This window comes from Balaenoptera borealis (genome assembly GCF_965194805.1).
Source record: "Balaenoptera borealis genome assembly, chromosome: 8".
In the NCBI taxonomy this organism is placed as follows: Eukaryota; Metazoa; Chordata; class Mammalia; order Artiodactyla; family Balaenopteridae; genus Balaenoptera; species Balaenoptera borealis.
The window spans coordinates 76008619-76027429 of record NC_138865.1 but is presented as its reverse complement, the minus strand read 5'-3'; the positions used below and the strand labels follow the sequence as shown (position 1 = coordinate 76027429).

General features: G+C 37.0%; 1 protein-coding gene across 24 annotated transcripts in view; it reads right to left on the bottom strand.

Moving 5' to 3' along the window:
• TMC1 (transmembrane channel like 1) overlaps positions 1-18811 on the bottom strand; it is a 431339-nt gene that overhangs the window by 38703 nt on the left and 373825 nt on the right. For 19 of the 24 annotated variants that reach the window (XM_082401409.1, XM_082401412.1, XM_082401394.1 and 16 more), the window contains 4 exons: positions 17468-17591; positions 13941-14019; positions 13782-13833; positions 9678-10163 (listed from right to left, as the gene is read on the bottom strand). In XM_082401409.1, coding sequence (XP_082257535.1) covers positions 9974-10163; positions 13782-13833; positions 13941-14019; positions 17468-17591 — 445 coding nt within the window. In that variant the 3' untranslated portion in view covers positions 9678-9973. Of the gene's footprint in view, positions 1-1201; positions 10164-13781; positions 13834-13940; positions 17592-18811 lie in introns of those variants that run through there. The other 5 variants (XR_014247278.1, XM_082401403.1, XR_014247279.1 and 2 more) reach the window with 5 other exon arrangements.

Below are 18811 nucleotides of genomic sequence, written 5' to 3'. Positions count from 1 at the left end.
CAGGGGAGTTTGTTGTCTGTTTTTACAGTTAGTGAAAGAGTTCTTAACAAAATCAAGCCAGTGTTTGATGTTGTTCGTGTAAAACTTTTAAAAAAAGTTTGAGCTCCCCCTTGTGGTAGTACGTCAGAGCTGAACTCAAATCCCAGGTTCTTGGTGCAGGAAAAGCACAGATAATGTCTTCATGAGCCAGGAGAGAAACTGCATTTTTTTCAAAGAAGAAAAAGACCAGGAAAACCCTGATAAATGGTTTGAGAATGTACAAAAGAGGACTGTTTATTTGAAGGACTTCTAATATCAGAAATATCAGAGTGCACCCTGCTGGCCGTTGGACAGCATCCTGCCAACAGATGGAGTGTGTGTGTTTGTCTGTGTATTAATTTACACTAATTACTAATGTTTAAAATAGTATGTGCATAAAAGTCCAGGTTTCCAGCTTCTCTTTAAAAATCAGAAGATCTGGGAGCCTGGGGTCTGCAATAGTTAGCTACAACTGAGTAGTTCACGTTCCCTAACTATAGAACAGGTCTCTTCATTTCACCATGGTCCCACTAGATAACTTCACTTAATGTGTTGCTCTCTGGGCCGCTGTTGGCCTCTGGGTTTGCAATCCCTGTTAAAGCAGGAAGCGTATAGCAAAAATGCTCCAACGTCATTGAAAGAGTATAAACCACGGAATAAAAGACTCTTCTGCTTCCCAGCTTTGTCATATCCTGGATGAATCACCTTGGGAAAAAGCAGTCTGTATCTTTTAGCCTCTACGTTTTCATCGTTTCTTATACTCTTTCAATCATTCTGGGCTTTTATTTTTACTAAATAGAGTGGTTTGTAGAGCAGGTATGGGTTACACTCCACAACACTATTTTTTCAGTGATGTTTATTTCTCTAAAACAGGCAAATTATTGTCAAGCCCCCACCTATCTAATTCATGGTAATTTAAACACTTTTTATAGCCCTCCTCACTCCGCAAGGGATCTTAAGTAATCAAAAAATTTCAAAGAAGCACCTCTGTTTGTCCCTTTTTCATCAGTTATGTCTCAATTCCAATGTCACCTCCTCAGACAAGCTTCCCTGATCACCTTGCTAAAGCAGCCCTCCCAGCCACTCTATCACATTTACCTTATTTTACATTTTTCTTAGCCATTATCAGCAGCGGAAGTTGTTGTTGAAGCCATGGGTAATGAGTCAAATCCATTTCACTTACCTTCACTAACGAAGGTCATTTGAAGACTTGCACGTCCTCTAAGCGGCACATAACCTAACGATAAGACATTCGCTCGCATTTTCCAGAAACTGGGAGTCAGCTGTGTCTAGTTAGAGCTGAGCTGGTTAAGACCGGATAGGACCACCCACACTTCAACTGGGCATGCGCCTTTCACCTTTTGACCTCAGAAGGTGGGAAAACTTCCGCCTGGGAGGGGCAGAGCCCTGTAGCCTAGTTACACCTGCGCAGAACGTGGATTCCCCGCGCCTTTTTCCATTCACGTTTCCCCGTGCTTCCCGGCTCAGACCGCCCTGCTTCTTTATTCTTCATTTTATAAATATACCTGAGCTCCTTGCCTTCTGGGAGGTGGATTTGAGACTTGTTCACCCATCTCCTCACTTGGCTGCCTGGCGAATAAACCCTCTCTTTGCTGCAAACCTTGGGGTCTCAGCATTCTGGCTTGCTGCACATCAGGCAAAACGAACCTGGTTCGGTAACTTTGTTATTGTTGTTTTAATTTACTCGTTCACTTACTTGGTTCATTCGTTTGTTTTTGTAATGGTTTCTTGTGTGTTTCCTCCATAAGGAAAGAGATCTGCTGTGTTCAGTGCTGTGTTTCTCAACCTAGTACAGTGCCTGATACTAACTGCTCACAAATGCATCTGTGTCTTAGGGCTTAGTGTTTCCCAAACGATGCTGAAGACTGGTTGGTTCTACATAGTCTCACGTGTTGTCTCCAGGGAGATAAGAAGAGGAACAACGAGTGAGAAAGTTGGAAGTCCAGCTGATGTTCTCAAGGAAGGCAAAGAGCTGCTGTCACTCACAGTCAAGGAGGTAAGGATTCACCTTGCTGGGCTGTGCACCAGCAGGTGGGGATAACATCTCAGCAGTCTGACCCTCAACCTGACTCCAAGATCCCTCCTGAAAGGGCTTATTGGATTCACTAAGGAATACTCGGTATTGCTTGTGATTCACTGAGTTGTAACATTTCTTTTTCATAATATTTTGGATCCAGTTCTAAACTTTAAAATGAATTTAAGAATTAAATAACTTGGAAAATCGGGAAGAGAGAGCTAGTGCCTTCATCCCTAGGGCCAAATCTCTTTTATTACTCTTTTACAGTCTATCACAGATCAGCAGGCATAGCAACAACAGTAAGAAGCCAATCAAAAGCCATGTGACCAATGTGTTTAAGAAAAATTAACCACAGGTGCTTGTCACAAAGTGATCATTTTTTTTTTATTTATAGGCTCAGGAAATGGTATGACTTAGCATTCAACCTTGTCATTGGCTCAAGAATATTATCCCTTTGGCCCAGAAAAAGGAAACTCCGTGATCCCCATTTATACTCCACTGGTTATAAAGCACTAGAAAAGACAACACAAAAATGACAGTGTACGTTTGTCAACTCTTCCTTCCAGCCTTCTCCCTGCCCCACCACACGCCCAGACAACCTAGACAAGATACCATGAGCATGCTGCCTTCTCTTTGACCTGGCATATCGTTGCTTTTAAGAAACTTTGACTTTTAAAAGTTTGTTATTCCTGCTTAGCTGAAAAACTTCCCTAGACTTTACCAGCCTTAGGTCCAAAGGAGGTATTTATTAACATTAAGATCCCAAGTGTTGTTGCACCCACGTTTGGGGAGATAAACATTAATACTCTGGAAAGGGACACCTGTTTGGCAGTTGGTCTGTAGTCCATGGACTGATCCATGAGGCTCGTTCACTGTGAAGCTTGCTCTGCACTCTTCTTTTGCTCCCCCAGTTCTTCAAGCCAATGCCTGAGACGTGCCTGTCATGGATGTCCGCCTTGAGGACACCAGAATCCTTTCAAGTGGGCCATCTGCCCATGCTCCCAAGCTGCCAGTTGATGGTGGTGCCACAGCGGTGTCACGCCCCATGCACAGAGAGCAGAATGTCTCTCTTCCCTTCTCTGTGTTAGGTGTGCTCCCCGACCACCAACAGAGCGTCTCCTGTACCCCACTGTCCCAGAATCCTCCCTCCACCAACTGGCCGCATCTGATTCTGTCTGCAGACTCTGTCTCCGCTGGACTCTAATTTATTCCCATTCCTTTCCCCAGCTTCTTCAAAGGTGGCATCCCTCTCCCCACCACCTGCACAGTGCAAATCAACTGCTACAATCAAATAAGTGGAAGGCACCAGCTCTATCAGCTTATCAGAAATGTCCTAGTAGCTCTGAAACCCAGCTCTGTGTACAGTTGAAACCTTCACTAAAATTTATTCCATAAACTCAGTTTTTAGAGCAGCACTGTCCAATAGGAACAGAACACAACCGCAAGTGCAAGCTACCTGTCATTTAAAATTTAGTAGCCACATTAAAGAAAAGAAAAAGAAACAAGTAATTTTAGTTACTTAATTTATTTAACCAAATACATGCAAAATAATCTCTCCAATAATCAAAATGAAAAATTATTAATGAAATATTTTACGTTAGCTTTTTCATACAGAGTCTTCAAAATCAGCATGTATTTTATATTTACAGCACAACTCAATTTCACGCTGCAAGTCCTCAATAGTCACATGTGGCTAGTGGCTACCATATTGGGCCACTCGTTTAGAGCACAGGAAAGGATTTTGGAAATCATGCTGTGTGATTTCCTTATCTTGCAAGTGAGACTTTAAAAGCTGACACGATTAACAACAAGTCACACAGCTAACCAGTAGCAGAGACAGTGCTAGAACACTGAGGTCCTGATGTTCAATCACATGCATTTTTATTCATTTAATGCTGCTTATCTTAAATTTAAGCCACTCTGCTGCTAAAACATACCCATCTAAAAAATAACCAAGAATGTGCTGAAGTAATCTGAACAGCTGTTTTTATTGGTCTATAAGAGATTTGGTTTTCTCCAATTGAGTAAAATCTTCCTTGCAATTGGTTTTTTGATAATTCCCTGAATTAGATCAATTAAAATCATTCTAATTTTTAAACTGAAACATGACTAAATTTTTCAAATAAAAATTTTGGCAAAAAAGGAGAATGAGGGGTAACATATATCCAGCCCTTAACTGGGTGCTAAGCTATGTGCTATGTGCTAAACGGTGCTCAGCGATTTTCAGCATCATCTCATGTAATCCGTGCAGCAATTCGCATGGAGACAATTATCTATTTTAAAGATGAGGTAATTGAAGCCTAGTGAGAATAAGTAATTAGCCTGGGTCAAAAAGCTAATTAATGACAACCAAAAAATCATATGGCCAGTGAGTAACCCTCTCAGTCAGTCAGGAACAAAACTTAAACCTTGGCCCTGGCTCCCAAGCCTGTGCTCTTTTACACCACCACTCAGCCCCCATGATTATTTAGCTGCCTGTGGACTTGAGATACATGGGACATTTTCTGTGATGCAGATCCAAAGGCTGAGTGTTTCCACTGGGTCTTATCTACTGTTTCACTAGGGACAAACATTTCCCATGGAATCAACTCATTCCATGTTCCACTGAGATCAGTTGTAATTCCAGCTCTTGGCCTATTTTGCGGTAGGCTACTTTTCACCTGCTGTTGGGTTATTCCATCGTATTCCACTACGAATGTATTTATTAATTCTGAGGTCAATGACTTAAGCACCTTACCCTTCAGACATGTTCATCTATCGTCTTTTTCAGGGTTATCCTCACATCATGCATCACAGTATGACATTCACATAAAATGTCTCTTAATTAATGTCATTCAGTTTGACCTGCCTTAACACATAGAATCATTTCTAAAAATTTATAAATGAATCCATTTCTCCCATTTACTTCCATTATCAAGTCATATGGGAAAATATTTGATCCCAAAAGAAAAAAAGCACTTTAGGATTTTAATATTCACTAAAGTCATACTCTCTGCTCCTGTTGACTCACGGTCCTGTCCTTGTGTATTTAGCCCATTTATATTATTCCTGCAAAATACTAGCCATGCCTATAGGGTCTTACCCTCTAATTTATAAGCACATCAGCATTACAGATTGCTAATTCCATGCCTGGATTACTTGACAGAGCAAGTAAGCACGTATTAGAGAAAAAACAAAGCAGGATTTTTTTTTTTTCCAGAAAGAAGCATCTTCTAAATGACTTTCAGGAGTCAGAAAGCATGACTTCAGCATGTATGAAAGTTTAGTGTTTTAAGAGTAATATTGTTTTTACTTAAAATTAGATACTGGGGATCACCATGATATTTTCAGTGTTCCATTTGTAAAAGTGATAAGGCCCTGACAAATTCTCATTTCAATGGTGTTCTCAATTTCTTCCCAGAGTTTAGATGTATGGTCAAGCAGAAAAAATAATTAAACCACAGCTACAAATATTTGGAACGCCATAGGAACAAGGGTGACAACCATGGCTGTTATCGAGCACTAACTATGTGCCAGGTTTGGTGCTATGATCTCTGCAGGATCTATCTCTTTTAATCCCAAGTAGAAAGTTTATGGAGTAGGACTCTTATTATCCCCGTTTTTTAGAGATGAGAAGCACAAGGTTTTGAGAGGTTGAATCATTTCCATAAAGTCACATGGCAAATGTTAATTTTTGCCTGTTTTAAATGAGCATGAACATTACCATATTTGGGAATGTTTGACTGATAAACAAAGAATCAAGGCATAACTGCTGAATAAAAGAACAAATGATTAACAAAATGAATAACATTTTGATGCCTCCTAACCTACAGTATTGAGGAGAAGCAAAAGATACCTTGGTGTGGCTCCATTTGGACACATTCTCGCTGTTATCGCAGGCCAGCGCTGAGCCCTGAGCCCAGCTGGGCCAATCAGATACATAGGAATGAAACCAGTGCTAAGTGAGAAGAAGCCGGCTATGATTACACAGCATCTAGATGCAGAAGATTCAAAGATTTTCCAAAGATCTCAGCAGTTGTATTAGCCAATTTTCTGTTTTAGTTGCAAATATTGTATTCCTGTTTTCAGTAAAAAAAAACACTACAGCACAGAGAGTAAAGCTGGGGAGTTCTTTCTTTTGATCCAGGGCTCTGTTGAACACAGCCTCAAGCTCCTCCCCAGGACCTGAGCTGAACGTAACTCACAGACGCTCCAAATTCTGATCCACAGTGTTTCCACTACTGCAATGGGCAGATCACCTAATTTGCGCCTGCCTCCTTTTCTTTCTGTATAAAAGGAGCACAGTTATACACTATGGCAACGGGGATCATAAAGTTAGAAATTTGCTTTCCCTTTGAAGATCAAGGCATACAAAATAGTTATTAATAATTATCTGGCAAATTGGTGAATGTGTTTTCCTGTCTGAAGCACTAAATTATCTCTTAATTACTCTTTACAGTTCATCCTCGTCACGCACTTCAGTATAATGTGTTGGCTGGTGAGGAATATTTTTGTTTACAAATGAAGGCTAACACAGAAGAGGGACTGTAATGATGGGGTCTTATACTGTCCAGACCTTTTAAATTCACTTTTATCCACAGGTAAGAGCCTGCTCTTAATAATGGCTTTGGTGTTGAGGAAGTAATCAATGAACCTAATCAGTTATTCTCTGGTGGTTGATGGAGAGTTACAATTTTAGAGTTTTACAAGGAGCATGGGTATTCTAATCCACTTTTAAGATGGTATTTGCCCCTTAAAACTCTTGCTGAAGTCTTCAGATGGTCAGCTGGGGATTTCAGAACCTATATCACCTTCTGAATTTAACCTGGATACATTTGGATGTCATGATACACTTGACATGATCAATTACTAATTTGCTATGTTATGGAATATTCTATGACATCATTTGATTTAGGGAGTTTCTGTTAGTTTACATATGATGGACAATGAGTGATCCAGAAAGAATCTGATTGGTATCCCACCAGCAATGAGTAAGATGCCAAGGTTATGCATCCAGGCTTTTCTTTTGATGGTAACCTGAGAAATATGAACCTCATCAACAGCAGCAACACAGAAATTAAACTTCCAGTAAAATACCAAGGACTCTGATATTCGTTGAATTGATAAATAATTTTGAGTCTGTTGCTTTTAATAACAAATAAAAACATAAATACAATAACTTTGACCAAAGTTTTAGTAAATCAAATAAAATAGGAAAAAAACATTAATTTCCCAGGTGGCAATTTGTATTGGGTATCATATGTGGATGATCCTTAATTTGATTCAGCATGTGAAACTTGACTTCCAAAAACAAGATTAAAAAAAATGAGATGGTTCCTAAAAAGTTTTTATATAGCCATAAGCAAAACAGTATCAAGAGAAAATTTAGTGACATTTAAGGCTAATTGCTCTGAATCAGGAAAGTAATAGAAAGTAATATAATTGTATCAGCAAATTGACCAAAACTGTCTTCAAATGTATATGTGTTGAGTTAAAAGTCCATACAAACTAATGCTTTTGCATAAATATGTGTTCTGAAAGGACCCAAATTTAAAGTTAATATTTAATCTTTAATCAACCTAAATGTACAACAGTAGAATAAACTAATTATGCTGTATTAATATAAAAAAAAATTTTGTAGCCATTAAAAAATGTCCTGAAGTAATCTTTATGACGTGGGAAAAAGTTAAATAAGAAATGTTAAATAAGAAGGATAAAGACTAAATATATCTTATGATCCAAAATATTTTATTGAGTCTGTATGTGTGTGTGAATCTGAGAAAAAAATACACCAAAATGTTAACAGAAGTTATTCTGGGTGGTGGAATTATAGGTTCTTTTGCTTTTTTAATTCTATTAAAAATTTCTAAATTTGCTGTAATGAACATGTACCACTATTATAAATTTTTAAATGACCAAGGATTTGTATGAAAACTTCTTGGTGTGTATGAAATAGATGTGTGTTATATAATACCTAAGTTCCCAGAAGAGGTCAAGTATTTCATGTATACATTGTTCCATTGTTCATAATTACTAAGTCACCAAGACCCATTCTGGTAAAGGCAGCTGGACCATCCAAGGCAATCCATTACAAGAGAACTTTGAGAAAAAGAAACCTCATATAGGGCCTTGAGAAATCTTGTCACCATCATATAATGCTGTTTCCTTCTTGCAGGAAGTAGATGTGAACAAAGGCTATGACTACAGTTTATTTTTTAAAATATTCTTAGGTCTCAATGTGTCTTCTGAAAAATCAAGTGCGTATCTGAGTTGAGAGCTGAGAACATCTGCCCATCCCATTCTTAAGTCTCTTATTTTTGAAGCCTGCTTACTTACTCTTTTAATATATATTTCTTTACAAATGAATTGTGAAAACACTTTTTTACTTTTGTGAACCAAACAAGGCAAAAGAAAGTTGTAACTGGATATTATCCAGGTCCATATTTTTGACTCAAGGGAGGCAGTAAAGTCATCAGACTCCCATCTTACCCACATTGCATTGGATTCCCTCTGCTAAAACACTCCCTTGTTTTTTTCCACAGGAACTTGGTTTTCCATTGTGGGCTAAACTCCTTTGTTTGCGTCCCATCTACTAAGCATGTGATGCCAACTCTGACGTCTAAGGTTATTTGTCCATCAAGATGTCCTAACTTTGGAAGAGAGCTGAAAAATGTAGAATAATAACTGGATTTTGTTGGACATTGCACTTAATAGAGAATAAGAGAAAGCAAATCTTTTTTCTGAATACTGATAGTGTACTATAATATCTGTGTCATTGAGAAGAAAGGGACAGTCTTGCCCTGAGTGGGAAGGTATCATTAATTTTGTTCAATCCTAAAACAGCTTTGCAAGTTCTAGTATCTAGTATTCTGGAAGATGATAGCAACTAAGGATATAGCAGGTAGGGCAGAAAGTGGTAGAGAAAATCTAGAGAGCAGGTGATACTTAAGATATATAATGTTTGATAAATGTTTGACACATAACGTTTGATAAATATTTAGTAAACAGATTAAGAGGTACTGGCCTCATTGTAGTTCCTGGTGGTCATGCACTCAGTGTGGTCCCAGTGTTTATTACAAACTCACTCCCCCACAATTTGCACATACGCTTCTGGGAAGGGTCTAGTAAAGCACTGAAATAGTCCAAGTTCCAATCAAGTTGACTAAATTAAAGTCCAGTCCAGAGAAGACGCTGGAGTATTAGGCAGGGAAACTGACACAAAATCTCTTCCTACTGACCCATCCACTGAGGAATGAAGATAGCAAAGGCTAAAACCCAAAGTCAATTAGGGAACCATACCTCACCATATATAGTAAGACGTGGGTCACCAGTACATTCCCATACCCGATGGACTCTGGCTCTGGTACTTGTAGGGACCCATCAGGATGAGAAAACACAGTTCAGGTCAAAGTTTGCTAATATAAACCTCTTGATATGGTTTAAACTATGTGTACCTCTCAGAAGCCCGAAGAGATAACCCATGAGATTTTTCTTCTAAAAAGCCCATTCCTTTTCATACTGAATCCAGAAGCAAATAAAAAGGTTTTGGGTGTATATTTGTGGGGACCATGGATGGGGAGACAGAATGAAAAGGGAAAGCAAGATGTTAATTTCCAAAAAAAAAAAAAGAGTTAACGAATGATTGCAATGAATACTTTATAAAGATATTTCTGAACTTAGAAGAAAAAAGAGGGTGAAATATTCCTGTTTCCAGGCTAAGAAAACTAAGCCAGAAGATATGTATAAAATGAAAGTCCATATGAGTAAAAGGTTTTTAAATTAACCCAATGAGTAAGCCAGTAATCCATACTTCTCCATCACACACAATTTTAAACTCAATTTGTTAAAGAAAATGTGAGGGGACTGGCTCAGGGGAGAAAGTGGTGGTGCAGAAACAAATCCCTAATTTGGAATAAGGTAGAGATCCTTCTTTTTTTACTAGGACTGGTGATGCCTTGATTGACCTGCGTGACCTTGATAATCCACCTGGTTTAGAACAGGGAAGTAGCAACTCTCCATGTTTGTTCTCTGGGCCTTCACATAAGTCACTGCTTTTGAACAGTATGGTGAGGAATACTTCTGGGCCTCCAGAATATCCATGAAAATTACTGGCCTCCAGCAGCTGCAGCTGTTCAAAATAAATAAATAAATAAATAAATAAAGAGACAGAGAAAGAAGATAAAGAAGAGGTAAATGAAAATTTCAGTGTGCTTAATGGTTCTGAATGAGGTGGCCTGAAATCTATACCTTCAAATGTGTTCCATGTTGCTATAGTATTTGTTGCCAAATAGTTCTATATTTTACAAAATCCTCACAAATTCTAAAGACAGGAGAATAAAAGTTCTGCTCGTTTTGAAATGTTTATTCATTCATTACTGCTTATGTAATTAGTATAGAAATTTGTTCATTTCAAATTTTTCCAGTAAAAATTGTCCAGTAGATAATTAGTAGGTATTTATTGAGTGACTGATATATAAAGTCCTATATTAAGCCCTGAGGAAACAACGATAAATAAGATATAGTCTTTGCCTTCACAAAGGTTATACATATTTTTAACAAATTATGGGAAAATATCAGATAAATTAGCATGCAATAACATTATATTATTTAAAACAAAGATAATAATATGCCTTAACTAGAATTCAGATCTTAGAAGTCAGAATATTTCATTCACTATTCTAAATACTAATTTGATAATATTAAGTTATAGTCCCAATCTAGAGCAAATACAAAAGCACTGCAGATATGTGTGACATACATGCTTCCAACTATGTGATGTCCACAAGAGACTCACTTCAGCTTTAAGGACATACATAGACTGCAAGTGAAGGGATGGAAAAAGATATTTTATGCAGATGGAAACCAAAAGCATGGATAGCTCTACTTATATCACACAAAACAGATTTTAAACCAAAAACTGTAACAAGAGACAAAAAAGGTCATTATATAATGATTGAAGAAGACACAAACAAATTTCTTTAATAAATGATTGAAGAAGACACAAATGAATAGAAAGATACTCTGTGTTAATGATTAGAAGAATTAATATTGTGAAAATGCCCATACTGCCCAAAGCAATCTGCAAACTCAATGCAATCCCTATCAGAATTCCAATCGCATTTTTCTCAGTAATAGGAAAAAAATCCTAAAATTCATACAGAACCACAAAAGTCCCCAAATAACCAAAGCAATTTTGAGAAAGAACAAAGCTAGAGGCATCACACTTCCTCATTTCAAATTATATTACAAAGCTGTAGTAATCCAAACTATATGATATTTGCATAAAAATAGACACAAAGATCAATGGAACAGAATAGAGAGCCCAAAATAAACACATGCATATATGGTCAATTAATTTTTGACAAAACATCAAGAATATTCAATGGAAAATGGATAATCTCAATGATGGTGGAAAAACTAGACATCCACATGGAAAAGAATTAAACTTATACCATACACAAAAATCAAGTCAAAATGATTCAAGACTTGAATATAAGACCTTAAAGCATAAAACTCCTAGAAGAAAACTTAGAGGAAAAGCTCTTGACATTTATCCTGGCAATGATTTTTTGGATTTGACACCAATAGCAAAGGCAGCAAAAGCAAAAAGAAACAAATGGGAGTACATTAAACCAAAAAACTTATGTACAGCAAAGGAAACCATAAATAAAATGAACAGGCAACCTAGAGAATGGAAGAAAATATTTGTAAACCACATATCCGATAAGGGGTTAATATCCAAAATATATTAGGAACTTATATAACTCAATAGCAAAATAATAATAATAATAACCTAATTTAAAAATGGGCAAAGGATCTGAATAGACATTTTTCCAAAGAAGACATGCAAATGGCCAATAGGTACATGAAAAGGTGCTTAACATCACTAGTCATCAAGAAAACACAAATCAAAATCACAATGAGGTATCACCTTACACATGTTAAAATGTCTATTATCAAAAAGGCAAGAGATGGCAAATGCTGATGAGGATGGGAAGAAAGGGTACGCTGTGCACTGTTGGTGGGAATATAAATTGGTGCAGTCACAATGGAAAACAGTATGGAGGTTCTGCAAGAAACTGAAAACAAAACTACCATGTGATCCAGCAATCCCACTTCTGGATTGATATGCAAAGGAAATGAAGTCATTCATTTGTATTCCTATGTTCATTGCATCATTATTCACAACAGCCAAGGTATGAAAACAACCTAAGTGTCCATCTATGGACGAATGGATAAAGAAGATGTGGTGTGTGTGTATACACACACACACACTATAGAATATTATTCAGCCTTATAAAAGAAAGAAGTATCACCATTTGTGACAATATGGACAAACCTGGAGGGCATTATGTTAAGTGAAGTAAGCCAGACAGAGAAAGACAAACATGTCATGGTATCACTTATATGTGGAAGCTTTAACAATAGAGTGGAACTCATAGAAACAGAGTAAAATGATGGTTGCCAGAGATACGAGGTTGGGGAAATTGGGAGAGGTTAGTAAAAGGGTACAAAACTTTCAGATATAAGATGAATATCATCTGAGGATCTAATGTACAACATAGCGACTATAGTTGGTAACACTGTCTTGTATAATTGAAATGTGCTAAAAAAGTAGAATTTATGCATTCTCACCAAAAAAAAAAAAAGGTAAATATGTGAGGTGATGGATGTGTTAATTAACTGGAGGTGGGAATCCTTTCATAATGTATGTGTATATCAAATGATCACATTGTACACTTCAAATGTGTTACAATTTTATTTGTCAATTATATCTCAATAGAGCTGAAAAAAAATTAATGCAGTTAAGAAACAAGTAGCTTAATGACAAAAAAAAAAAAAAACTAAGACAAATATAATCCAAGGACACGACATTAGAAGTTGCCGCATCCACTTTTGCTGCCGTAAAGGTCAGCCAACATAAAAGGAGTGTAGTGCTGAAAGAACCACAGAGAAATGGGGTTCAATCCTGATTGCTTCTAAACTTGGGGTAAAATGTGACCAGAAGATTTACATACCACTCTTCTGTTCATTTGTGTGAACCAATAAATTTTTCTACTTAAACTAATTTGGGTTGAGTTTTTCAAATTATTATTATTATTATTACTTACAGGGGGAAAAAAGGCCACACTAATATAAAGAGTTGTAGAGTTGGGAATGAGGGAAGAGTTGGAAAAGATTTTTATTGAACTTCTTAGGCATCACTTTTCCATGTACAAGGCAAAACATATCAGTAATTTTGGCAAATAAGAGTATGCCTTATTCTAATAGTTTAAAAACTAAAGAGGTTAAAAAGTAAGAGAGGTTAACGAATTAGAGAAGGCTCTGGAAAAGCAACAGTGGTGAGCCTAGAGGATACTATTAGCATCTTCCCAGGGTATCCATCTATGAATAAAAATGGTCAAAATGGGCAGGAGAGATTATGCATCTGTATCTGCTATTTGTATGACTATGTATATGGATGTTTTCTTCATCGTCTGTCAATTTGCAAGATCCCTTTTCTATCACTACTGCTACTTTTATATTCCTGAATTTTTCTTTCTCTTTTCTTTCTCCCACTGGAAAACAACCAACCCCCCTGGATATGATGCCTGAAAAGGGCTAAAAAGGCGGACAGTAAAGAGTATGGGGTGACTTGCTGGGGCAGTAATGCTCCTCTGCATCAAATGCCCCATTTTGAGAGGAAAAAGAGGAAGAGGATACTGTTTGTAGGGGAGAAAGAATGCAAACGTAACATAGCTCAAACCTGCTCGTGCAGCTGCCATTTTCTTGTTTCGCAGTTTGTTCTCCAAAGCTTGCTACATAATAAAAAATAGTAGAGAGGAAGAACATGAGATTTCCTGGTGTTTTCTACTACTTGACATTAATAAAGACAAATATTTCTCTGAAATAAATTGTATCCTACCTGTTTCATCTTCTTTTTTAGATCCAGATTTGCTGCCTTCTGGCCCTTTGCAGTAGCATTGAGATAATAGATAGTCAAACTAAATTTAAAAAAAATAAAATAAAATTTATGGTATTTTTCAGTTCCTCAAGATTCTTCTTAAATTTACATTAACTAAATCATATAATATCGGCACTGGAGTGACTTTCAGATATTTTCTACTCTGAACCTCTTTTGTAGATAAAAGCCTGAAGTACAGAGAGATGAAGAAGTACATTCAGAATTACACAGCGACCAGGGTGGACCTGGGAAGTTGGACCCCCAAGGCTCCTCCTCCACAGCCCAGGGCTCTGTCTGATGTTCCTCACTGCCTAATTTTAGGTTCTTCTTGGAAATGTATTAACATCACTTTAAATTATAATTGAAAACACCATTTCAAATCGATACCAATGGCATCCAAGAGAACAGAAAATCTCTTGAAGCTTAGGGAATGTGTAGAGTAAAAAGGAAACTGACTTTCCACTTTAAATTCCTTCCTTTGGCTTTTACAACTAAGACTATCATCCTCATAGTCATAGGTAATTAACATGGCTTTTTTTCATCCACAGAATGTATTGTTTGCGTTTCTCTCTCCTTCAAAAGAAACTATTTCATAAAAGAATAGTCCTGGCATTTAAGTGACATTTACATTTCTAAAAAGAGCAAATTCCAGCCGAACATTTTTGCAAAAATAAACATGTTCATCTTCACTTAAAGCAAAACAAAGAAAAAATGAGGTTAAAAAAAAACGTAACTGGCATTGATTGCCCTTTATTGCAAATAACTGGTTACTGAACACATTTCCCCTACTCACCAACATGCCAGATCATAACCTTTATGAGCCATCTGCTGCTAGCAACAAGATTATTGATATCATTTCCACTGGGTTTATTTCTTATACAAGTGATAGGATTTTGAATGAAATTACATACATGAAAGCATCTGGTGTAATATCTGGCATGAATTAGGTGTTCAATAAATATGGTGTGTCTGTGTATTGTAAGGGTTTTCTTACAAAAGTGCCTGGATTTGGAGGAAGAACTCAAAGACCTCAGAAGTCATTTGCAATTCTGTAATTCTCTATTTATCCATCACTTGTTTTCTACTTTGAGATGCACCTTCAATGAGTATTCTTCACAGATCATTTTTTAGTCTCCAAAGGAATGAAACCGCCTGCAGGGAACTAGCTCAAACTCTACTCAGTTACCCAAAAACCAACCAAGCTGATTTAATATGATTCATTGGGGAAATTCAAAATGCTTGTAAACATTCTCTAATTAAAGGTAATAAAAAGCCAAGCCAACTGTATGGGTACCATAAAGTGTTGAAGATGAGACCTCAGTATTTGAAAAATCAAATCAGTAATAAGCTGAATTTCGGGTTTTAAATCAGAACATCAGAACTAAAATCATCCTTGTGGGACATCTATTTGACCTTATATCATGCCAGTTTCCCTCTAGACAGTCTATATCAGGGGTTGTCAAACTATGGTCTCTGGGGCAAACCTGACTCTCAGCCTGTTGTGTATGGCCCATGAACTAAGATTGGTTTTTACATTTTAAAATAGTTACATAAGTACTTACATAATATCCTCAATTTTGTCTCTTGGACCACAAAGCCTGAAGTAACTACTATATGGCCCTTTAAGGAAAAAGTGTGCCAGCCCTGGGTGTAGACCATCTCTGACAAGTGGCTTCCAATTCTTCTGAGCATTTCCACTCAGCCTGAATTCAGTGTTTGGTGCTGTAAATGAGTAGGTGGGAAATAAGTGGTGGGGAATAAAAAGACATGGGTTTGAATTTACCTATTAGCTATTTGATTTGGGGCAGATCTTCCATGTGCTTTCAATAATATGATTAATGAGGCCAACTTCTTAAGGTTATTGTGGAAATTAAATGAGTTAATATATGGATCGTGCCTGGAACAAAAGCAGTGTTCATTCCTCTTCCATACCCCTGGGACAGCTTATTAAATCTTTAATTAGTGGCATTAGAACAATGTTGCTCCTTTGCTTAAAAATAAATCTCTCTCAATAAGTTAAGAATATAGTCATAAAATCTGACATTGTTTTGAGTGTGTGTGTTTTAAAACAAGACCTCCTTTTTACCACGAAAAGGCCTTGACTTCTAAAAGCCATGCTCTCAAAAGCCACTATATCGTAAAAACACTAAGAAGGAAAATCACTTCCAGGGCCATCTGGTGAAACAGGCTGCATCCAGCAAGTCATTTTCTAACACATCTGCACCAGAGATTTACTATCAGATTCTTAATGGCACCCCATGATCAAGGTTCTGTACTACATAAAATAATCTGTTTTACTATTTAATTATCCCTACAGGCTTTTAGCTCTCCCTCAAAGAAGGCATCATGGTGTAAAGGGGTGAGTGTTGGATTTACTGTCAAAGCCCTATTATTGTCATTTTTGATGTATTCTCACTGAGGGAAAAATCCCTTCCCTCCTCCAAGTCATTTTCTTAATTTATAAACTTGAAGATGACACCTGCCCTCGCTGATGTGGCTTGTGACCACGACCATCACAGAGACGATCCTAACAACTTGGCCCAGAACCCAGTTCATTTACTTAAACCACTGGGATTTCTCTCCCAATCTCTCCCTGAGATTTCCTAGTTTTACCTTTATTTAAACAAATCCAACCCTTTGTGTCAGCTTTGTTCCACTAAAGTGTCCACGAGGGTGACTTCATACTTGCCCTCCTTGACTGAGATCAGTGGCAGTTCTAGACTTTTTATTTAGGAGGGCCTTGAGGTTTGGAAGGAAGGACTGGGGCACTTTTTGTAGCTCTTCCATAGGAAGCATATATTTTTTTTTTTTTGCTTAGAATGTAAGTTTACCTGTGGTGGCCAAGACTCAGAAACCAATGAAAGTAATATGGGAACAAAAGCCCCCTCTCAAGTTCCCCTCTGGATATCATCTCTGACTTTGAAAGGATAGACTAAGTGACCTTTCCAAGACCCTTCTGGTCCTCTGATTCTATCATCGTGGGCAGACATAGTTATTAATGGCCTTCTAGGAACAAGGACAGGGTAATTTTTAAGACCCCTTAAGCCTTTAGCCCTGAAATATAGCCTATAGGGCCCTCAAGGGGAATATTAACTTAGAGGCTCATCATTTCTGTGTATTCACAGCCATATGCTTTATGGAAAAAAGGCGGAGGTCAGGGGGGTGGGGAGGAAGCTTGATGTGCTGATTAGATTTAGTGTTTATGTTTCCCTTGCTGTAGCTGTTTACTGATAATTATTTTGGTTACTTGGGAACAAATCTTATAATCCTAGGCAGGCAAAGACAGATGCAGATGGCTGTAAATTACATGCAATAGGATCAGAATATGGCTCATGAATTTTAGCCTCTCACCACCATGTAATCAGTGCTGAATTGGTTAGGTTACAGCACAACCCCTGGGGAGAAAGAGAATTGAAAATGCTGAAACTTAAAAGGCGCAGGAAGAACATTACAAAGGCTCTTTCTATGAGGAGGGAAAGCACATACACCATAACCAAAACAACAGCAATAACTAATCCAGGATTAGAAAGCTGTCTCAAGATCTTTGCCATCCAGCTTGGAAAATCATGTTCCAGTGTTTCTCCAATGACTTCAAACATCCTATTTTTGCCACTGAAAAAAAAAGGAGAGAAGTTCATTTAAAACAGATGTAAAAACCATGTTTATAGCAAGATGTAAAAACTATGTTTATAGCAAGAAAACTAGAAATTTTTCTCAAACACTGCCTAAGTACTCTTTCAGGTTAGAAATCTGATGTTTAGCTACAACTCCTGACACTTCGACCTCATATTGTCAACATATGGATAAGATATGAGAAATGTTATGCCAGCACAAACACATAGTCAAAGCAGTTAGGAAATTAACCACAGCATTAGGAGAAGATTTAAAAAAAAAATTTTTTTGGAGTATAGATGATTTACAGTGCTGTGTTAGCTTCAGGTGTACTGCAAAGTGAATCGGTTATACATATACATATATCCACTCTTTTTAAGATTCCTTTCCCATAGAGGTCATTATGGAATATTGAGTAGAATTCCCTGTGCTATACAGTAAGTCCTTATTAGTTATCTGTTTTATATATAGCAGTGTATATGTCAATCCCAATCTCCCAATTTATCCCTCCCCTCCAGGAGAAGATTTTTTAAAGCTATACTTCTAAGATTTGGGTTACTTGAGAACAAATATATTATATAAAATATAAATATACCTTATATATGTATGAAAATATATTTTATAAATAGCTTGTAAGTCTACTCCTCAGCAGCTGTTCTTATATGAGAATACTTTCTTTGGGCTGAACAAATAGTGTGCTCAATTTTTTTAATTAGCCTTGGAAATGAGCATAAGGAATAGCTTAATGGAATAAAATCCACAAATAATCTAATATCTCTTTCCATGTTATAGCTTCTATCTCATTTTCCACCAGACCTCTTTCATCTGAGCTATTAATAGGTAACTGCACTGAATGCTGAACCCTTTCTCTCTCAGTATTTCTTCTGGATGGGCCCTAATGAGTACCAGCTAAGAACAGAAAATGGGAAGAGAAAGAAAACAAGCCTAAAAAGCAAAGGTCCTTAGTGAGTTTGTTCTCAGCCCCTATAAACTAGAGAAATGAGAGCAGGATGTCTGTCTTAACTTAGTATATAATATTCAGCATTATCAGGTAATACCCATCATGCCAAATTATTTTTTTCTGTATATACATATTGATTCTACTATGAAATGATGTAATTTTCAGAAAAGATATTACATTATTTATCAGCAATTTGTATGTATCATGAGAATAAAGGTTGGCATAACACTGAGTAAAATATTTTGGCTTCACTTTTGTT